The sequence below is a fragment of the Patella vulgata genome, chromosome 5 (assembly GCF_932274485.2).
Source record: "Patella vulgata chromosome 5, xgPatVulg1.2, whole genome shotgun sequence".
NCBI classification, from domain to species: Eukaryota; Metazoa; Mollusca; class Gastropoda; family Patellidae; genus Patella; species Patella vulgata.
In genome coordinates, this window is record NC_065883.2 from 53,968,482 (window position 1) to 53,992,649 (window position 24,168).

At 34.6% G+C, this 24,168-nt stretch overlaps 1 protein-coding gene and 1 long non-coding RNA gene across 2 annotated transcripts; one reads left to right on the forward strand and one right to left on the reverse strand.

The window, feature by feature from the left end:
* Positions 1–5,335: 5,335 nt before the first annotated feature.
* On the forward strand, positions 5,336–14,479 carry LOC126821790 (outer dynein arm-docking complex subunit 4). The gene is made up of 11 exons (XM_050550289.2): positions 5,336–5,641; positions 6,488–6,619; positions 8,284–8,437; positions 9,315–9,376; positions 10,249–10,417; positions 10,850–11,068; positions 11,691–11,898; positions 12,313–12,399; positions 12,768–12,964; positions 13,175–13,243; positions 13,430–14,479. Exons 1-11 carry the CDS (start codon positions 5,528–5,530, stop codon positions 13,591–13,593), a joined length of 1,575 nt encoding a protein of 524 aa, XP_050406246.1. The 5' UTR covers positions 5,336–5,527; the 3' UTR covers positions 13,594–14,479.
* Positions 14,480–18,350: 3,871 nt separating this feature from the next.
* LOC126821240 (uncharacterized) lies at positions 18,351–23,376 on the reverse strand. The gene is made up of 3 exons (XR_007680380.2): positions 23,105–23,376; positions 20,609–20,843; positions 18,351–18,966 (listed from the first exon to the last, which is right to left on the reverse strand). It is a non-coding gene; the product is annotated as an uncharacterized LOC126821240 (long non-coding RNA).
* Positions 23,377–24,168: the final 792 nt, after the last annotated feature.

The window sequence follows — 24,168 nt, forward strand, 5'->3', positions numbered from 1 at the left end:
GAACGTTTACTTAGACGAAAATATGAGCCAAATAGCTCTTGGACCGTCTCCGCGGTCAGTGTCCTCATTTTGCGGCGCCTCCCCCCCCCCCTTTCAAAATTCCTAGATCCGCCCCTCATAATAACTGGATAGCTCATTGGCTGAGAAGTGTGAAGTCACCGGAAGTACGAATTCCGCCATGTTACCACTCGCAAAACATTGGGTTGTGTGGTTGACGTAGTTGTATTTACCTCAAGGTAAACATCGATAAAGTAATGCCGTTATAAATTTTAAAATAATCATAAATTTTCAAAATTAAATAAATGTAATTCTGCATGAAATGTGCGACAGTTTATGAAAATAAAAAAAAAAATAAAACGTGAACATTGCCGTTTACTTGGACATGCCTTGGTCTTTCTTGGCATTCATAACCATGGCATAAGGTCGCATGATAATACTAATAATACTATAATAGACGTAAATCGGGCCTATTATTTTAAAGAAACCTTTCACATCATAGCGGGAGGAAGGAGAAAGGTATAAAGCCTATAATATATATATATAATGTAGGCCTATATATATGTGAACGAAATTTTTTTGACTATTTTGTATTTAAAATACAGAATTTAAAATTTGGATATAGGCCTATAAAATATAGTTATATAATGTAAACCCTATATTCTTTTTACAAATAAATTTGTGCTTTTTTCTCTCTGAAAATAGGATATAGGCCCATACTATAGGGATTTAAAAAATATATATAATATAGGCCTATAGCCTATAATATAAGTAGCTTTTTTTTAAAGAAGAAAAAAGGATTTAGGCCTATGCAATGACAGGTGTTTATTAAACAATATAAAGACTCCAAAATTAAAGGAAAATAATATAAGACCCCACAAAAAAATTTACTTATATATCTTTGAACTTTTCTAAAATTAATAGAAATTGGATGCAAATAAAGGCCTATATGTGAATAGCCCTTTTTAAAAAAATAAAATAAAATAAAGACTTTAAAATTACAGATTATACTGACCACAAGACGAAAGAAACAAAAACTACTCGACGACACATCTTGATTTATTTCCTCTTAAAACAGAGTAAGGCCTATATATTTTAAAGAATAAATTTGGACAGTTTTGTATTTATTTAACATTGAAATACAGAATTTTAAATTGTAAAGAAGAATGTGGGATATAGGCTTGTAAAATAGAGTTATATAATATAATCCTATATTTTAAAAAAGACAAATTTGTGCAATTTTCTCTGAAATTAACACTGAAACATAGGAATTGTAAAGGAGAAAATGGGATGCAGGCCTATAATATAAGTAGTATATTTAAAGAATATGATATAGGCCTATAACATTAGTAGGTTTTTTAAAAGAGGAAAATAGGATATAGGCACATGCAGTGATTTAAGGTTTTTATTAAACAATATACAGATTCCATACATAAAAGCACACGTAACAAAATTAATAGCCTACATCAATTAAACTGAAAAACAAAAAAAAACAAAACAAAACAAACAAAACAAAAAAAAAAAAAAAAACGTAAAACATTCAAACAAAATGTAATGTTTAGCTATAAAAATAATAATACCAGTCTATTTTGCAGAAATCAATTCATTTTACTTTAGTGAATATTTTAGCATTGTGCCACAATGCTATTTTTGCCGTTCGCCGCTGCCCGAAGTCATCACGACATTTTAACCCGACACTACGACAACCCGACATCACGACAAACGACATTTTAACCCGACACTACGACATTAAATGTCGTTATGTCGCGTAAAAATTATTATAAAGATCAGTGCTCCTACGTCACTCCTTTTCTGACTTGCAGAATAGCCCAGTGTAGACTAAATGACGTCAGGCTTGTTCCTACGTCACTGCGCTATTGAAGTCAGAATAGCGCTGTCAGAAAAGGAGTGACGTAGGAGCGAGTCTGACGTATTAGAGCAGGTTATCCAGTCTAAGCGTAGTGACGTATGAACCAGCCTGACGTCATTTAGAGCAGGTTATCCAGTCCATAGATCAGTGGGCTAAAACCGAACTATTTCCAGTGCCCCAAGCAGGTCAAGGTCACGAATTTTGGTTGGCGATTTTAAGAAATGAAAATCAAAAGTGGGGTCGGCCTATCAGGCTAACTTCAGTTGGATCGGCTGTCAGAATACACAGCTTCGTGGAAAAAAATGAAATTTGTTTATGCACATTTTTTTTTTTTTTTTTTTGTATATTTATGAAAGAAAATTGTTGTTTTTTTAGAAACTTGTTTCCAATTAGATTATACAAAAACCCAAATCATAATATGTACTGTCATAATATTACAATAAATAATGACTCATTTATGGCAATATATGCTGTGACTTTTTCTTTGGAAGCCTATAGGCGTAATGAAAGAATCCATTGAAACCCCATCACTGAAGTTTCTAATAATACGACCATTAAAATATCTCATTAATAAAGGTTTCCATCGCGTTCGTTAAAAAGGCTTCCACAGCGTAGAAAATGTTGACATTCTTGTTTTTTTTTTCATTTACCATAGTTTTCATAGCCAAACACTTGTTCATAATTGTATTGCAGAGTGGATCTTTAACATAATAATAATATGAGGTAAATCACTAAATTAACGACTGGCACCAATAGACCCCCGTGAGCGGTCAAGGAAGGATTTCCAGTGGCTTCGGTTTGCCAAATTAATAAAACGAACAAATGACAAAAATGCATCTACGTACGACCTGGTACTGGAACGAAAAAGGTATTCGATCAACGTCAATAGGGGTCCTACAAAATAACATTGAAAAGAATCCACGAAGAAATATAGCCAGTAGAGGGACTATTATGGAAATATGAACAATATTTTGGTAGGCCTATATACTTATTTCTGCTTTGCCAATGTTACTGTTAAGCACGGGCGTGGGATACCAAGAAAGTTTTACACCATACTTATTGAAATTAATAGGCTGAACCAAACGATTAATGCATCCATGAATTTTTCTATTTTTCTCGCTTTTTCTGATTTCGTGACAGTCAATTCTTTTTACGTCACTTCTCGGTTCATCAGATCACTTATAGCAAAGATCCCTGTGTTAAAGATACGTTCCCGCGTACCATCTGGATGATATATGTGGACTACTAATATATTCAAACTAATTAGCTTAGTTTTGGCTTAAAATTTCTCTCAAAACGGGGGTTGGATGGCTGAATGGTTAGCACGTGCGCGCTGTATCATAAAGTCTGTCATTGAGTCAACTGGCGGGGTTTCGATTCCCCGGTTGTACGTGACAGGGAGTAGGGTCGCCTGTCCAACCTCGTGGGTTTTCTCCGGGTCCTCCGGTTTCCTCTCACTGCTAAAGACCCCTACGCGCAAGCAAATTAAATAAAATTGAACCATATGTTAGTCCCGAAATGACCTAGTTTGTGTCGAGTGGACGTTAAACCCCATTTTTCTCTCTCTCCTCTCAAAACATTGTATTCGCAAGGAAACGCCCCTAGATATATATATGATAAACATGGCTTCTAAAATAGATTTATATATATATATATATATATATATATATATATATATATTCGAAGGAATTATTAGTGAGCAGAAATTCGGCCGTGTATCTGTTATCACTCGTCGCTTCAGTCAGTTATATAGAGCGGTGACTCGTCTTTTCCTTTGGCGTTCGTCACTTCCGATTCAGGAAACCTGTATTACTCAGCTATCGTAGCAATGATCTCTGTGTTAAAATTATATTTGGAATGTGTTTAACCAGCTGTATCACATATGTGATAATGACTGGCACCAATATTGTCCTTTAAGGATCCTTGGTAGTTTTTAAAATTTTATTCGAAGGAAGCATTTGTGCTTTGGCGAGCTTCGCCAGTTGGTATTGGTAAATTATTTGTTTGGAGTTTGCGGCATTTGAGAACAGGTCTATAGTCACATCAGTGTGTTATAATTATATTGAAATGAAATATAAAGGAGTTTTAACGTCCTACTTTTCGGCACAAACTGCGTTATAAAGAATCTATGCAAACATTTTACACAAATTTGCCGCTCCATAACCAAGGTTATAGAGATGTTTTACAATTCAATACAAGTTGTAAGGGCACAGAGCTTATGCATTTCAAGAATTTCTGAAATAAAGTGAAATAGGAAATGAAATGAGGTTGAACGTCCTACTTGTCTGCACCTATCGGGAAGATGAAGACAGGCATACCCCATGCTATGGGAGAAATGTGCCAGGGTAGCGGCGCTACAGGCTTCCTTATATCGAAATCCAACTGTGTGGCAATGGTTCTTTTACGTGCACGCCAACGTGTACAAGGGCCTCGTTTTTTTGTACAATCCGAATGACTATAGACACTGTCTTTGCAAGGTCCCCCGTTATGCCCCACTAACAAGGAGAAATCACGCCGAAAAAAATTTCTCTAACACCAGGATTTAACCTTGGCCCTCAGGTAATTAAGGAGCCGGCGCTGACTGAGTCACCGTGTGTCCATTAGGCTACATCAATAAGAATAAGATGTGTTTTAAGTCTCAGTTTGCAATATATTATATGGTGGGGTGTAGCCTACAACTTGTACAACCTAAACGTACCCTACAGTTCGTAGTCTATTATGATTATCAATCCTTCCGTGCAGTAGGCCTACAGCCACATAGGACTATTATTGTTAGATTAGCTTAATCCGAACCAGTAATCTATAGATATATATGATTATGATATAAACTTTGTAATAAAAAATTCAATAATCCCCCGACAATGTGATTATGTAACTTGCCTCAGGACGAAATTTAGATCGATGTTTGGATTATATGTATTATTGGCTTTGACGACGTGCCCCCTGTTTTTTTCTGCGCTATCAGACCGGTTTAATATGATATATAAAAAATATATATATGCAATGAATTTTGATTGAGAAAGTAAGGATTTAATCAAAGACCGGCAGTTATAAATATATATGCAATGAATTTTGATTGAGAAAGTAAGGATTTAAATTATTTTCAGTTATAAATTAAAATAGGCCTACCTACGGCCCCAGCGGTAACTTTAAGTTTTGCTTAGAAAATAATTTGAGTTTGAATATTTTCAAAATGTGTAGCAGGACAATGCTGTAAAACCCTTTACGGCTAGCCCCCGGGTCCATTCACTTTTTTGAATTGTCTGTATCAGTATGTTTTTGTTTTCCTGAGTATGATATGATTTCCTGTCCGTGTATTTGTTTTTGTGTAAATTTTGTGTGGTGCAGTCCCCCTTCACTTACTATTACATAGATCAAGCAATCTTCTTGTTATCAACAGCAGGACAATGCTGTAAAACACTTTCTTACATAGATCAAGCAATCTTATTATTATCAACACTAGTGATGTTAAAAGTTCCTTAATCAGGACGGTAATTAATATTAATCCGCGAGAGAGTGCGTGGCGGACACCGTAACCTAGCAACGGCGTCTTTCACAACCAGTAAAGTAGGGGCAAGAAGTATCAAACAGTAAATTGTCCATATTGATCAGACTAACAGTTCTGTTTTTCCTGTTTAACAACTCCAATCTCTTAACAAAATGTATGAAGAAGAATCCGATGAACCCAAGGGAACTTTTGAGATCTATAAAGCAGAAGCTGACACACTTTACAAGCAAGGGGAATACAGAAAAGCGATAGAAAGTTACACAACGGTTAGTATGTTACCGATAATAATAACCTCGTGTATTATAATGATGTAGGAAAATAAAATGACGTAATATGTAAACACTACTACTTCCCCTTTGATCTTCCAATAAAATTTGAAAAATATGTGTCGTCCAGAGTGGAATTTCATTCAACTGTTAGTCTTAATCATGAATTTGACAAGTGAGACGTAGATAATCCTACACAGTCGAATAAATCAGAAAATGTGCTAAATAAACATTATTTTGGAATGGGTTAATCTGCAATACATTAACACATACTCAGATGATACTGACACACACTGTCACAATTTTACTGACTATAAATTTTAGTTGTGTAGGCCTAGTTGTACACTACAATGTAGATAGGATTTAATACTTTCCCAGAAAAGTATTTTCGGGTGGTTATTTCCAATAAAAGTATGGCAATTTTAGTATAGGCCTATATCAATGGAAAGTAGGCTATAGAAATACCCAATCTTACTAGAAAAATACTGGATTCTCTGATAAACACCCATGGTCCCATGTTAGCATGTATGGAGCGCATACAGGACTAGAATCAGTAACTAGTACTGTTGACTTTTCATTTTCTGATATAGATCTATCTGAATTCAATGAATTTAAACCATCTATGCCTGATGAAAAATTGCACTTGTGTATTCTTGACTCCTGTCCCATTATGTATTTCCAGGGAGGGTCTTAGTTATGATGCAATGTAAACAAATGTATTTTCATTATTTATAATGTGTCCATTAGATCTAATATAAACTTAAATTAAATTTGAAGATTTTCAGGTCCCAAACCCACTTTATAAAGCTTATGTGTCATTGATTTTATGATTCTTGTTTATTTTAGGCTTTAGAAATTCAAGATGGTGATAAAAATTGTCTGGTAGCCAGGTCAAAATGTCATTTACAACTTGGAGATACAACTACTGCTCTAGCAGATGCAGAACTAAGTTTAGATGATGATAAGTCTTTTCATAAGGTTTGTACTGTAGTAGGCCAACTACATTGAAATATCATGACTTAAATGACACATTATTTAGAGTATTTAGACAGAGTTTGATATAAACATAGACTTTGGATGCCATTTTAGTAAAGGGGATCATGTGGCTAAGTGGGTAAGACGCTAGCTCGCTAGCCAGGAGGTCGGGTGTTCGATCCCTGCATTGGCCGAGAAAGTTCATCCCGATTTTCCGGTGTGGTTTCCCCTTGTCAGTGATGCAGGACGGAGGGTCTGACAAGGACAGCTGTCAAGTCGTTGGGATGCGACGAAAAACTGAGGTCCCGTGTACACATTGGCGTGCACGTAAAAGATCCCTTGGCAGTTGGAATTCGATATAAGAGTACGCCGTAGCGCTGCTTCCCTGGCAAAATTTCCCTCATAGCACACTGTATGGCGTATGCCCGTCTTTATTAGCCCAGGTTAGGAGCAGAACAGTAGGACGTTAAACCCCATTTCATTTCATTTCCATTTTAGTACAGATAGATTGCAAATTAATTTAATGTGATAATAAGCTTTTATTAAGTTTTTATTCCACATTAAAGATACATTAATTAAGAGTTTAATAAAGAGTTGGTCATTCTTGCTATAATAATTCAAAAATAGATGATAAAAAAAGAAAATGTTGAAAATTTCATTCAAATTACTTCATTCTCAGCCAAGTTATCATTTTTTATAGTTTTGACAAGATGTGTGCACAGTGGTAACCAGGGCACTGGTATAATCGGAACTTAGCCTCGCTTTCCCATTTTTAAATTAAATTTTTAAATGGTGAACCGTTTTATTTTAATCTAGTTAAAATCTAGAGTATCAGATGAGATGCCATCGAGAAAGACCTGCAATAGGCAGATTTAGCTCTTGCATAATGTATGTTTAAGCATTGAGCAAAGTTAATATTAAAAAAAACACAGACTACCTAGGCCTACTTTAACTTATATGGAAAACAATCACTGGTTTATTATACTGTTTTTGGAGTGGTGGTTTGATAAGTGTTCTCTTATCATTTTCAATCAAGCATGTTTGCAGAATTGAATGTCAAAGGAAGTTTTTCTGAAACAAACTGCGTGCACCTGATAGATCTCTTAACAGTTGAAATTCTAAGAAGAGTACCAATGCCCCTTACATTACATGTATCTAAAGCTTAACCATAAAAAATAAAAGTTTGTTGGATTCAAAATGGTTTTCCACATGCATATTCTGTTGCTGAAATGTTAAAAACTTCATTCTCCTATTTGATAGGGGTGGGGGTGGGTCGAGTGATCTAATGAACACATTGTTTTAGATCATGTGGTCTGGCTGTCTTTGACTAAAGTGTTGTATTTTTGATCCTACGTTAAGTACATGAGTCTCATTATTTCTAAAATAACCCAGATTGGATTTAGTAGTTATTATTATATGCCATTTTTTTTTGTAAAATAAATATAATGCTCCTCATTGCCATCATTGAACATGTTTCCAACCTCGTGGGTTTTCTCCGGGTCCTCCGGTTTCCTCCCACTGCTAAAGACCCCTACGCGCAAGCGAATTATGTAAATAAAATTAAACCATATGTTTGTCCCGAAATGACCTAGTTTGTGTCGAGTGGACGTTAAACCCCATTTCTCTCTCATTGAAAATGTTATTAATCTACCTGTAATCTTTTTCAGGGAATATTTCAGAAAGCTGAAGCTCTTTATTATCAAGGTGATTTTGAAATGGCCCTGGTGTTTTATCACAGAGGTTGTAAATTACGACCTGAATTACAAGAGTTTCGATTGGGCATACAAAAGGCACAAGAAGCCATTGATAATTCTGTAGGATGTAAGTCAATATTTTTTTACAAACAACAAAAAAATAAGCTTAGTACTAGCAGGCCTCGATTTTATTAGGGCTATATCGTTAGGACATCAAACTGAGAAGAGAGAAGACCCTGTCACCAGCCAGGTTGTTAACTTATCAGGAGTGGTGCTAGCAAGGAAAGTGTGTCTGGTCAATCAGATTATATGAGGTCCCGTGTACATAATGCATTATGCAAGAGCTAAATCTGCCAATTGCAGTTCTTTCTGTAGGCCTGAAATGTTATCTAAATTATTAATTAGACATTAACTAACTGATCCAGGCAATAATCAACTGTCGATGACATCCTTAGCCTGCAATATTTAGTGGATTTGAATACATTTTGTGATGGATAATTTAACGTAAAAATGGATAATAGAGACTTTGTTAATTATAGAATCAGCCTTAGTAATGATGATCGAGGCTAGTCGAAAATTGAATCGTTAATTTCTTGGTTCAGAGTGAAGCAATTTGGATGATATTTTCTGTTTTCATTATCTATTTTCTAACTATTATTGCAAGAACTGTCAGGTCTTTATCTAATTTCCCTAATTCCTCTTTAAGTAGTGCACGTAAAGACCCCTTGGCAGTTAGATTTTGAAGAGGTGTAGGTGACTTCATGTCATATCTAAACAAATCAAAATATGTGTACTTATTTACTGTAAAGACTGTTGTCATGTAATTTTAAAAGCATATCTGAGGAAAGGAAGACCTCCATGATGAATGGTCTTGCTTGTACGAAATATATAATAACAGAAATATTATTGTTTGTTTACATGACATTAAATGGAGACATGAAATCAATAGAAACCCATGTTAAATTTAAATAGTCATAATGTTAGAGCATTGTCGTATTCTTCAGCTGCAGAAAAATGTAAATTATCAACTGCTGGTGATCTGTCTTTCTTCACTAATCAAGATGAGGTATGTTTATAGTGGATTATTTCTGTATAAGAAAAACATACAACTCAGAGAATGCAAGCATATATTACAAGGTAGCACTGAAAAGCTTCTAAGTAGAATGGCTAGCTCAATGACAAAATAATGACTTCACCAATCTTCCTGGCAATGGATCTTTGCTAATTTAATTATATAATCATACATATTTTCAAGGAAAGTTTAAATCTTCAGGTTCAATGATGGTGATATTTATTCAAGATTCATCAAAATGCAAAATAAATACATCCCCAAAGGTTTAAAAAACAGATCTGTCAATTTGATACAAATTACATACAGTGTTATTGATAATTGAGGTTTGTCTAGTTGTTTGGATGACATGAAAAATCAAACTTCCTTGTACCGATCCCTTAATAGAAGGTGGCTGTGTTGGCAAAACTCCCCGTCCATTCAACTCAACCATATGCTAGTTTTAAAATCTATTAAAGAAAGTTAATCAGGGTTTGCCAACCTCTTACATACCATTCATCATTTGTTCACATATGAATTCAGATGTGCAATAAAGCTCTTGTACCCCTATCTATTTCTTGTAAAAATAGGGTTATAGACATAAGTATTAAACATGTATTGAACAGTGACCCGATGATTGCAGAACAAAAGCCCATATTTCCTAGTTTGAATTAATAAAGCATATTTTTAACTGAAAACAGATTAATGTGAAATAAGATAACATTCGCTAACAAGGATGTGTGTGAAATATAAAATACTGCCTTACAATATTATCATTACAGCCAGTGGCATGCAATATGCCAGTTCTGATCATTCAATGAGTCGGAGGTTGGACATCCCTGTCTTGTATTCAGGAGGTGGTATACTATTATGTTCTTTTAATCATACAGAAACAAAAGAAAAGAAAACCTGGCATGGGAACATTTGGGCGACCTGCAGTACAACAGAAAGAAAAACGAAAAGTTAGTCGATCACAGGGCAGTGAAAAAACAGTGAAACAATTACTTGGTGAACTTTATGGTGACAGAAAATATCTAGAAAAACTTTTAAAAGAAACAGGTAGATCAAGTTTAATATATAAAACCAATCCATTTATAGGCCTACGATTTATATTGCTAGTCTTATCCTATTGTTTTATATTACAAATCAAGTTGCTGTGATGTTACAACTGATAGTTACTGGTATTGGTAATCTCCAGTTTGCTGCCCTTGATTTTTACAATAGCTTTTCATATCATGTTTTCCTGTATTTGGAATACAGTAATTGATTCAAATTTGTTAGCAGTGCCCAGTGCGATTGTTGATTGATGACGCATCCATTAATTTGCTAGCCTGAATCCACATCAAATTAATCTTAATAGAGGGCTCACCTGTTTTGGTTATATTTTATTAAAATATGTTCTAATTCTATCAGCATCTAATATTTTATTAATGAACTGAATCAAACCATTATTTTTATCTCTATTGATTTCTTTCTTTATACTTTAATTAGCTGATGCCTCGTCAGAGACTGGTAAATCTATCTTTGATCTGGTGGAAGAGGGGTTATCTTATCTTGATACACGCACAGATTTCTGGAGACAACAGAAACCCATGTACGCCCGTAAACATGAACGCATGCAACAACATCGTAGTAAACGACAAGAAACACAATCAAAGGGTGGATCACCGAATGCTTATATTATTAGTGAACTGGAAAAAATTGATCAAGGTAGGAAAATACTAACATATGAATTCTGTAGTTCGGAAAAAAAATATATTGTGTATACTACGAAAAAATCATAATTCTTACTCCAGAAGTGTATCTTTATATGCAAGCCTGGAAGGCACCTGTCACAGACTTTGTCAGACTCACAAAGTTCTATAAATTGCATGTGATACTGTATTGACATTAAACTTGACTTACATCTTAGATTATATACCCTTTTACTCTTATGTTGTTTCAAGTGGTAAGGGAAATCAAATATTATGATAAATGTCACAATGAACTAAGTAAGATGAAAGCAATTTTGAATTAAATGTTGTTCGTTTTAATTTTTATAGGCTATGAAATAAAGACTGCAAACAGATTTTATTCCCAACAAACATATTCTTATAATTACTGGATTAATCATTCGTATTCTACTTGAAGTTAAAATTTTAAAAACTATATGTCAAGTCCTCTTAGTCTTTAGCTAAACTGAAATATTCGCCAATATCAACGTAAAAAATATACAGGATGGGTGGGTCCCCCAAAATTAATTATTCCGAGTGGACAAGGTGATCTTTGATTAGAACACAAATTATATATTCACTGTAAACTAATTATTTTGATTCTAATTATATTTTAACAGCTCACGGAGACTGCAAATACAAGGATAGTTTAAACAGAGCTCAGAAATGTCTTAAAACTGTGGAGGGATATTCACCAGATACGTTATCTAACAGAGATGAAGTGATAGCTAATTTACATAGTTGTATGGGTAACTCATATTTAGAATTAGGACAGTATGGAAAGGCTTTAGAACAACATCAACTAGATTTAAATATAGGAGAAGAAACGTAAGTTGAAATGAATAAGATTTATAAATGATTACATGTATAATTAAGTATAATTGGTGTCTAGTGGTCAGAAGACCATTATAATATTTGTTTTCAGCTCATGTTTCAATCATCAGCATTAAATTTGTCCTGTACACTGTTTTTAGTCAATCAATTACTGAAATACATGTAATAGGATTGTTCAGATAATTACATGTGTGGAAGCCACTCTAAAGTTGACAAAAATATTGTGTTCACAAGATCACATCGCTTTATATCTCATTCCATTTAATCCTTTTTTTTTTCTTTTTTTTTTTTACAAGATAACCCATCAATAAAGGAATGAATTATTATTTTAAAAATAGTTCTTCTGTGAAATGGGCATTTGTCCATGTGATTAAAAGCTTATAATTATATTTAAAAACGTGTTTTCAGGGATAATGAAGAGTGTATTTCTAGAGGTTTGGATAATGTAGGACGAGTTCATGCTAGAAGTGGTAATTTCCAAAAAGCTATTGGAGTGTAAGTAACAGATACTATAAACACTCATTATTATTATTTTGAAATGACCTTAAATGGGATAAAACATCCTACGTTTTTACACTAACCGGGTTGCTGAAGTCCGGCATACATAATACAGTGTGCTATAAGAGAAATTTTGTCTGGACAGTGGAGTTTCCATCTACTCTTCATTGGTTTAGTGAGAGAATGCTTACTCACTGAACTGCTGTGGCCTCCTACCATCAAGTTGAACAGAAACTACATACATTACATTAGTCTTTGAATTTTTTTTGTCACGCCCTCTGCCACAGCAGATGTTTATTAATTTGATCTGGGATTTTTTTTTTTGTGAAGTGAAATAAAATGTTTGTTTGTATATATGTATGTAGGTGGAACAGAAAATTACCGATGTCTAAATCAGCTTTAGAGAATACTTGGTTATATCATGAGGTCGGTCGTTGCCATCTAGAATTAACTCAGTATACTGAAGCCAGACATTTTGGTGAAAAATCACTGGCAGCAGCAGAAGAAGCTGCAGATCTTATGTGGCAATTACAGGCTTCAGTTTTATTAGCACAATCACAAGGTAAATATAGTTTAACAGCACAGGGTAAATACAGTTTTAACAGTACAGGGTAAATATAGTTTTAACAGCACGGGATAAATATAGTCTTTAGGTCACATGCAGGTGACAATTAAATTAGAATAATATAACAGTCTATAATTCAGAATAGACATACCGTATGATATGTCTTAACATGAAACATTTCATAAATGTTTTTTCTTTTTATTTCAGTTAAATTAAATGAATTACAGAGTGCATTAGAGAGTTTTGAAAAAGCTTTAGATCTGGCGAAATTACAAGGTAAAGTTTATGTTATTTAAGTTAGCTATTGCATGATTGAATTTCAGAGGAGTGTGAAGGACTATAGACCTACACAAAAATGGAAATAACAAATCATTATCAGGAACATTAATTATTATGTAAATATGAATGTACCCCTATACTCCTGATTGCATAATTTAAATTTAGTTTTTAATACTTTTGAAGGGGATAAAGCAGCAGAATCGGCCATCCAGAAAGCCATCATTGATGTTAATAAAAGAATTGCTAGAGAGGTCAAAGAGAAAGAAAATCAGGAGGAAACGAATCCAGAAACAGAAAGTCAAGGTGCTCCTGCAGAAGATACAACAGAAACAAACAATACCACATAAAATGTAAAAGAAAATTAAAGGGGAGCAACTACCATACCAGATTTATGTCCCTTTCATTAAAGCCGCTGATGGTGATTTGCATTTCGAACAATATCTAATTTTTCATGTCTTACTCCATGCTAAATTGTACTCAGATTGATTATATGACATTTAAAAAAGAAAACAAGAACAAAATCAACTATTAATCTTCCGGCTTGGATTCAATCAAATTTAAAAGAGGCCTATCAAAAATTTTAGTGAAAATTGTGGGTTGTTTTAACCACATTCAAATTATATCATCTGTAGAGGATGGCCAATGTTATAGACATTTTCAGTTCATCATATCTTTGTAAATAGTGAAGCAATTTAATTGAACCATTTTGGACTGATATCCACTTCAGAGATTCAACTGCCACAAGCTCTGTAGTTCATATGGGATTAATAATCAGTCAAATGAGAATCAGAATCTTTAAGATATATATTTTTGTAACCGAGTATTCTTTTGTGTTCTGCCTTAAGTCTTTGCTATTAACCTACATATTACAAAACCCCAAGGGTTTTCAGTATATTACAATTCATGATTCCCATGCAGAAATACATAAATCATTCTCAAAAAATTACACCGAATTGTCCATTGAATATATAGTAAATGCTATAAAGTCTGGGGTAGTTCCAGAAATTGTCCAGAAAAATTAGAAGACCAGATAGCTTAAAACAGTATACTTTAACAATAGATAATATTCTCATTTATACACTGTTTTGCATTATAACAAATTACATTTTAAGCAAGAGACAAAATAAATAAAACAAAACATTTTAAGGTAAACAATACTCATTTATACAATGTATTATAATTTGAGATTATTTAATTTATATTATTATTAAAATATTTGTTGATTTTTTAAAATGATGGTATTTTTTTGTTTTTGTTAATATAAAATTGACTGAAATGGGGAGAAGCTGAAGAGCTATGGCCAAGAAACCAACATCTATATGAAATCAGATTGTAACAAATTAAGTAGACCCCTGTAGAAACAAGTTCCACAGTACTATATGGACCAGTAACTAGCCTTACGCCATCTTGGAATTGTAATTCACATTTTTCCGAGGAACAATCATGCAAAGTTTCCTGTCAATTATACTTGAATTGGTTGTGCCTTTAATTGGGCTTTTATGGACAACATGAGTAGCCCTTGGGGACCATTTCCTGGTCCACAAATACTTAAAACCAAAACAATAAATAATTTTGAGTATTATATTGAGTAGGGGCAGATACAGGATTGTTGAAAAATGCTTTCTAATGGAATTTCGGATATGGCAACTAAAATGTTGCCATAAAACAGTTTGTGAAACCGGGTTGCCATAAAACCGGGTTAGTGTCAGTGACTTGGCTATAATTGCTCAACGAATGGTCAAATTAGCTAATATTACTACACAGATGTAAGAAAAGAACAATCTACCCTAGCCCTCTTGACAGGCATTTTATTCTAATGAATCTAAAGCACCGACACATGGGTGCCAGACCATTGTCGTCTTTATATTAGAGTGTACCCGGTGTATATCCGAGTCTCAGCTGGGAAGGTGTATAGATATTGACCCTTTTTGTAGAAAACCTTGTGAACGCAGTAGAGGCTATAGTTTTTAACGGCTTCATTACAGATTTGGTGCGAATAATTGTCATCATTGGAGGACGGACCCAATTGATATTCAGTAAGTTCCCCCCTTTGACGAAAACCTTGTAAACTCAATAGAGACTAACTTTTAACGCATTCTTTTAATATTTGGCGTGAAGCATTGTGGTTATCAGTGTCGGATTACCCATGGCCACGTTAGATTATCAATAATGAAAACGACTAAATTATATAAAAAAAATGAACTAAAATATAATAAATTTGTTTATTTTATAACTGTTGATTTAAATCAATTCTGTGTTCCACAATGACGGAGGAGTATCTGAACATCATTAGGCATTATTGAACACTGAAGATGACTTGACTGGACTTCTCGGTGATCGTTGATTTTTTTAGGTGCAGAAAAGACATGTAAAAAACTAACTGGATTGAAGTTTATACCGAACAACAATTTTATATTTGACATACATTGTTAACCATTTAGAATTCAGTGATTTAAATTGTACTTTTCTAATTATTAGTGTATCAAATCAAAGAATAATCAATACAACTTTTATATAATTCAATTTCAATATAAATGTAACTTATTTTTCGGAGAGGGGTGTGGACAGGAACACCCGTGCGTATTAATCTAGCACTAGTAGTAGTGGTCATGAGAGAACGACCCCAAGATATCGATATTCAGCATTCTGCGAATTTCCATTCCCGAGTTAACCCCCTTTGCCAAAAAACCTTGTGGACGTATAGGGGGCATAGTTTTTATCTGAATTTAAAAAAAAATGATGTGAAGCGACATTCCGTTGGTAAGTAATCCCCTCTTTATCAGAAAACATTATGAAATTAACCAGGAAAATAGTAGAAAACAAAACTGGCAATTGAATGGCTCTGGTTAAAAAAAAATTAGAGAGGGCTCTACAGTACCAATGCAGGTCCAATAAAGGGCCTTAGATGTTGGTTTTGGTCGGGGTGCATTGTACTGGGATAGAAATGAAATGAAATGAAATGGGGTTTAACGTCCTACTGTTCTGCTTCTATGCTGGGCTAATGAAGACGGGCATACGCCACATAGTGTGCTATGAGGGAAATTTTGCCCGGGCAGCGGCACTATCGCCTCTCTTATATCGAATTCCAACTGCCAAGGGATCTTTTACCTGCATTCCAATGTATACACGGGACCTCGGTTTTTCGTCTCATCCGAAGGACTAGACAGCTGTCCTTGTCAGGCCCTTCGTCCTGCATAACTGACAAGGGGGAACCACGCCGGAAAATCTGGATGAACTTTCTCGGCCAATGCAGGGATCGAACACCCGACCTCCAGGCTAGCGAGCCAGCGTCTTACCCACTTAGCCACGTGATCCCCGTACTGGGATAGACTGTTCTATAAACATTTAGGTAGTTCATTGCAACGCACTCACTGTTGAAATGTTTTAATCATTTATTGAATTATGATTTATTTCAAACCGCCCAAGGTATCTAGGGAGACAGGCCGCCCTCTAAAACAATCCCTTTTTTTATCCACACTAACAGTAACTAAACGAAAATAATTACTAAAACGCTGCCAATTACAAGTTTTTGGTGGATAATGTGGATTTTCGACTCTCTCCGTTTGACATTTTTTTAGCTGCAATTTATTGAATAAAATGGGGTTTAACGTCCTACTTTATTTGAGTTGCAGGTCAATAGTTATTTAACCCCATCCCTAATAAGTTAGCTGCTCTCGTGCTATAGCACCTATATATTTGACCGAAGAAACTTCGGTCTACATATCTTCAAAAGAAGGCTTCATCTCGCTATAACTCCGCACCTATTATGTTGTAAAACTCGAGAACATGGGGTCCACCATAATCTATGGTTTCATATGATGATTAAAATGTTTAAAATATCAATAAAACTGATAATTTTGTAAACTTTTAATCACTGAAACATTAAAACAGGAACCAATACTTATAATCATAATTACTTTATTCAGCTATAGGAAGTCAATTACATATTTTCAACAATCAACTAACGTCTAGTTCCTGCCATATACTGACATAAAATAATAATTAAGAAATGGGGAAAAATGGCGAATTAATATTTATTTATTAAGTAATTTTGTTGAAAGTGGCTGGATCATTTCTCAACGATTAGTCGTTATTAGCAGTCTGACAGAAAATTGATAATGAAACTTCAATAGCGATTGATGAAGCGATATTAGCCGGAAATAACGTCTTCCTTCAAGCAGGAAACTATTTTCATCAAAATAACATGAATAATTTACCCAAGATTAATTGGACAAAAATGGCGGTCATGTATTTCCGGTTCAAGCAGGTGGTGCTATCTGAAGTAGTTACATGTCTCTCTTTTGTTGCGTGGTTTTCAGCCATAATGTTCGATTCCTGGCTAACAGATAAAGAGCCGGGATAGAAAAAAAACCAGATGTGTATCTTATCATCGCATTTAACAGGTTTTTTTTACACACTAACAGTAATTGTCATCTTTATTTATTTAAATAGACATTCGCCTAAATAGGTTACTATAAGGACAAAAATCTACTAAGTTAAAAGTAAACATTTGATTCTTCCTTAGGATGCAGTTTTTGCTAAATTCATTTTAAATCCCAAAATGGTGTTCAATATTAAGTCGATATCAAGGGACAACTTCGTCTCCATTTGATGAGGGCTGGATACGTATACCCTACCCGGACTGGTTACGTTTTAGCAAATAGAAGATGGTACACTTCCGGGCGACTACAGAGTAATGCATTCTATTCAATCGTATACATACAAAGGTGTCTTTGGTGAATTGGTGTATATATGGAAGTTGGCATTCTATCCATAAATTTATCTCGCGTATAGACTTGTATTAGGAACACCAATTCTGGTTATACTTCCTGTCTAATGCAAATTCTCTTTAATTAGTCTGACTAGCACATTTTACATTTTGTGAGCGACGACGAAGAAATGTCTGAAAGCTCAACCAATAGGTCATTTGTAAGGTGAACAAATCATATAATATAGCATGAACACACATACACCACGCAATGGGACCAGTTTCCCTATCATTAAGGTCATATTTGCAATTAACCTCATACCACTAGAAGCTGGACATATTGTCAATGTTCACGATCACAAGCATTAATATTGAACACTTCATTCGTTCCTTGTAATAACAATATAGTGTACAGAACTGAAAAGCCATTCATATTAAAATCAAATTACAATTTCGTTTCGTTTCTTTTTTTTTTCTTTCTTCTTTTTTTTTAGCTTAACTTGTAATCTAACCAATTTTCTACCATGTTTCTAAATACTCGTCCTATAACCCAGTACTGTCGAATTCACGCTTTCGCTTTGGGTATTACATTTCTCCAAAACTCCCCGCAAAACGAAGCCCCGTGTACCAGTATGACGATTTGATTGGCCAATCTGTCCACGTGATCTGAACACCGTTCTCAAAGAAATGACACGAAACATATGATTTTAATCAGACTGCTGAACGTCAAATTGGACCAATATATCCTTGGACTGCTCATTACTCAGGAACTTTTCGATTCCACTTGTTTATTCTACAGCTAATTTTTGTTTATTAACGTCCACTTGTGCTGTTTATGGAGGTTGCTTTTTAAAGTATCGTTGGTGTGTCATTAAATTAAACTTGGACTTTGGTTGACGCGGCTTCCATCTGAGAACGTAACACCCAAGGATCCCAGCCATACATGCCATGAACTGATGGATTTAGAGCAGGATAGGGTGAACCAGTTGACATGTTGTTTAAACTGATAGATCTGTAAATAAATTTGAACAGAAATTATTTTTCGTCAGGCTCATTCTTTATAACAAATGTAATTTATGTACTAAATGTTGTGTTTGTTGTTTTATAATTATATGTAGGTTTATCTTAAAGATACATTATGGGAAATTCGATAAAGAGTTGGCAGTTCTCACTATGGTAGTTAAAAAAAATAATTTAAAGGAAATTTGCTGAAAATTTCAGTCAAATTGATCTACTCTGAACCGAGAATTTAGCGATTGAATTTTAGGCCTAGCATCGATCATCATTACTAAAGTCGGTACGATAAAAAAAAAAAACATAGTCTCGATTATCCATTTCATGATTTAATCATAAATGAAAGTTGAGCAGCAAATCGGATCCTAATCCAGTAAATATCACAGGTTAGCGATGACATCGAGAGGTGATTATTGTCTGAATATGTTAATTAATGGCTAATTAACAAAATTTAGATAACATTCCAGGACTAAAGAAAGACCTGCAATAGGCAGATTTAGCTCTTGCATAATGTATGTTTAACTGACTGAATAATCATGACTCTGGTCTTAACTTAGGAAATGAAATGAAGTGAAATTGGGTTTAACGTCCTACTGTTCTGGGGTAATGAAGACGGGTCTTAGTACAGGGCTGATATATAAAGCAATATATAAATGTACTAAAATTCCCAAAATATATCCATAGCGTGTTACAAAAAAAAAAAAAAAAAAAAAAAATATGTTAAATGGAAGTTGAAAGTATTTGCATAAAAAGAAATCCAAAAAGTATTCAAATCGATCCATTTGAACTTGAGTTATGGCCATTTGGGGTTGAAATGGGTTTATATTGATTTATATAGGTCTTATACACATACAGTAATACTAATTATGTTTTAAGTTTCAAACAGGTCCTTCTTCATGAAAGTTACATAATAACAATAGTACATATATTTGACTTTCGAGATGTATATGGGAATTGTAATAGCTTCCAGCACTTATAAGTAAGTACCGTGTGTTCATTTTTTAAACATGAGTCGTTTCTTTGGTACCTTCTATCAAAAGGGGAAGTCACTACCTCTTGGAAATTGACAAAACATAGTCTTCAATTAGGTTGATAAGATTTATGCTATTAAAATATTCATTATATTAGATAAAGCAAATGAAGGTCTCTTTACAAATGTTAGTTTCTTTTTTTTCTCGTTTATTTCGATTTATTCCAACTATATATTCCAAATGGTACTGTCGAATAATGGCGCGGCCCGAAAAGAAACTACTTTTCCACTTGTCGAGAGGTCTCTTTACGAATGTTAGTTTCGTTTTTTTTTTCATCGTTTATTCCAAATAGCACTGTAGAATAATGGCGCGGCCTGAAAAGAAACTACTTTTCCACTTGTCGCTGGGGGGAGGGGGAGGGTGCACTCAGTGGCTATTAACAGTTTTAATTCGATTAATAGTAGGAGGATTAAATCTTGAGATAAGCACTGATAAAATAATAAATAAAAATAATAATAAAAAAAATAAATAAAATCTTTAATTTCAATGTACATACACACTTTTCAACCCTTTTAACCAATGTGTGATGTTATATATGAATGTATCGTGATGTATATATATGATAATGATAATGTAAACGCCAAGTTCTCGACTAGAATTATATTTTACCTAAAATGGTGATCAAGGTGAGCTTTTTCAATACGTTTGTCTTTAGCTCGGCGATTTTGGTACCATATTTTAATTTGTGTTTCTGTTAGTTGAAGATCATCTGCTAGTTCTAATCGTCTAGTCCTGGTAACATATTCTGCTCGTCGATATTCCATCTCTAATTTTAACGTCTGTTCGCTGCTGAAAGTAGTTCTTTGACGCCTGGGTTTGTTTTCGCGTCGTTTTCGATGTGGAACTGACAAAATAATACACAAGAAAATATGTAAGCATAATTCTGTTGAATTTTACTTTGATAATTATTTATTAATTATAAGTAATTATAACCTGGTTAAATTGAAAGCTTGATTAACGGTTTCTGGTATTTAGTCTATTAAAAAAATTAATAATTCAATACTTTTTGCACGTTACATCACAGAGAAAGAAATTATGCTGGGCAGTTTAAGATTTGGTGCAGCAGCTAACTGCATAATATCAGGGGAATCGTTCAAATGTGGATACTAGTATCAAAATTGGCACACATACGCCTTTGGGTCAACTCTTTTGGAAACGCCCATCAGCAATTTCAAAATCCCAGATGGCGGCAATCTTAAAAATAGCCGACTTTCGGGCAACGAAATATCCAACACTACTAAAAAAGGGAACCACCCGGAAAATCCCGAACCCGTGACCTCCGGGTTAGGGGGATAGTGCCTTACTCACTGAGCCATAGCAGCTACCAACATGAAACGATATATTACAATCTGAAAGGATTTGTCTTTTGACCTACAAATATTGAAAATTCAAAAACAAGACGATAATATTCTTAAAATCATCATTTTAAAGACTTAAAATACGCCCACTTGCATGGAATTTAACGTCTCGTCAACACAATTATGTGTGACTAAGGGTAATTGTCATTTCAATGGTTATGTCAAAAGGGGTGGGGTGGCAGGACGTTCTTGTCTACTTATCTTCGAATCCATCTGTCAATGCACACGAGTGGACCTCATGTGCTACTTCAAATAAGGGATGAATCCCACGCCGGGATTTGGACACGGAACATTTTAGTCGAAAGACCAGGAGCCGGTTTATACAACCAAAATATTTCTTCCTTAAAGATACATTATGTAAGATTTTGATAAAGAGGTGACGCTTCTTGCTATAATAGCTCAAAAATATATAATGTAAAATGAAAATATTGAAAATTTCATTCAATTTACTTCATTCTGAGCCAGGTTATTATTGTTTGTAGTTTAGACAAGATGTGTGCATTGTGGTAACCTGGGCACTGGTATATTCGAGACCTAGCCTCGCTTTCCCATTTTTAAATTAAATTTTTAAATGGCGAATCGTTCTAATCTAGTTAAAATCTCGAGTATCCGATGCCATCGAGAGTTGATTATGGTTTTCTTTTGTTTCTATCTAATTAATAATTTAGATAACATTTAACATCTAAAGAAATGCCTGTAGTAGGCAGATTTAGCTCTTACATGATCTATGTTTAAATTTGAAGCTAATTTAATTTGAAGGTTGATATTTTATCTACGCTAGTGGGGATTTAAAGAGGTTCCATTTAAGTTAAGTCTCCTTAAAGCTGATACCCGACTCTGTTAATTGAATACCTTAGGTTTATGCCCTTAATGTGGTCGCTTAAAGTTTAAGCGAGTTAATTGAATACTGGCCCTGTTAGGGTCCGGTGATGAAGATATACGTCCACATTAAGGAATTTAAGATGTTGGACAATGATAATGAATCCTGATAATTCATATTTTGGTCAAAATTAGTTATTCCTACAATAGGACAGCAGCTAACATCATCTTCTGTTGTATTTGAAATAGGGGTCGCGGGGGCTAAGTGGGTAAGACGCAGGCTTGCTAGCCTGGAGGTTGGGTGTTCGATTCCTGCATTGATTCGATTCCTGCGTTGCAATGAACTACCTAAATGTTTATAGAACAGTCTATCCCAGTACGGGGATCACGTGGCTAAGTGGGTAAGACGCTGGCTCGCTAGCCTGGAGGTCGGGTGTTCGATCCCTGCATTGGCCGAGAAAGTTCATCCAGATTTTCCGGCGTGGTTCCCTCTTGTCAGTGATGCAGGACGGAGGTCTGACAAGAACAGCTGTCTAGTCGTGCGAATGGGACGAAAAACCGAGGTCCCGCGTACACATTGGCGCGCAGGTAAAAGATCCCTTTCCAGTTGGAATTCGATATATAAGAGTAGTGCGTAGTGCACTGTGTGCCTCATAGCAAACTGTATGGCGTATGCCCGTCTTCATTAACTCAATTCGGAGCAGAACAGTAGGACGTTAAACGCCATTTCATTTCATTTCTGTATTTGAAATACATGTTCATAAAGATAAACATTTTAAATATATTTAATAACGCTATATGATTATCTATCTGGATTATGTACGGAGGATAAAACAATTTCAAAAGTTATAAACAAACCCCAATAACGACTACAACATGCTTCTTTTATAAACCGATAATTATTAATATTGAATAATGTAATACTTACCATAAGGTGATACTGTTTCCGAAAAGAAGAATGGTCTAGACGTAAGACTTGGATTGAAATGATTTAAACTGGACGAAATAGACGTGTAGGCGTTTACGCATCCTGTGTCTGATTTTAAGAAAGATCCGATGTTAAATTTGGATAAATTGAGTCCAATTGGATAGGACGGAGGTGCCTTTAATCCATGGGTGTGTGCTGGAGAGATAATGTTTGTTCTGGCTGCAAACGTAGATGGCGATGACGAACAGGATGCTGGAATCGAGCTGGATACAGCCATAACGAAGAACAAACTTAATTCACTTAAACATACCTTTCTTTAACCAATTTAACGGTTTGTTGATTAAACCCAAAACAAAAACAAAAAAAGACTAAAGCGATAATTTCAGAAACCGAATTTTACACAAACTGCATAGAATGTCGTTTTAAAATGAGTGTAAGCGCTGAAAGAGTAATTGTATAAACGTTTTAATTATTAGAGTTCCAAATAAACACGTGTATTCGAGGCATGAGAAGAAACAAGTGTAATGGCAAATGAAGCGTGCACCTCTCATTTTGTATATCCATCGAGCGAATATTATCTTCTAGGATCAATACAAATAAAAGGTTCTTTTAAACAAGATTCAATTGTTCCTCCACACATAAAAGAGTCGTTTTCTTGTAATTATTGTTAGTCAGCAGTGCTAATTTCCGGCTCGACGAAATCGTCTGCACGCGAACCAATCACGACCCCCTTACCACAAACGTTACTGCCGACTAACAAGGGGGCGTAATACTTGGTTTCTGAGCCTTTTCATTTTGAATCGCGACAACGTAATTATAACAGTTGAAAGCGATAATTGAGCGATTAAGAGATTGATGCCGCGAGCACGTGCGGACAATAAGAAACTAATTGATAGTTAATAATTAATCTAATAATTTACAGTAGCTTTATCGAAGCCGACATATTTGCCACTTGTACGTATACTCATGCGACGTGATTCAACAAAGTAATAGTCCACACGCATCTATTCAATAAATACGTCGTTTAGATTGTAACGATATGGTATCTTAAAGACTACGAAAGA

Excerpts from the sequence above, each read along its gene's own strand:
- LOC126821790 (XM_050550289.2), top strand. The coding sequence starts at position 5,528 with ATGTATGAAGAAGAATCCGATGAACCCAAGGGAACTTTTGAGATCTAT. Across the intron at positions 8,438-9,314 it reads CATTGATAATTCTGTAGGAT|CTGCAGAAAAATGTAAATTA; the intron begins GTAAGTCAATAT and ends CGTATTCTTCAG. Across the intron at positions 12,965-13,174 it reads TTTATTAGCACAATCACAAG|TTAAATTAAATGAATTACAG; the intron begins GTAAATATAGTT and ends TTTTTATTTCAG.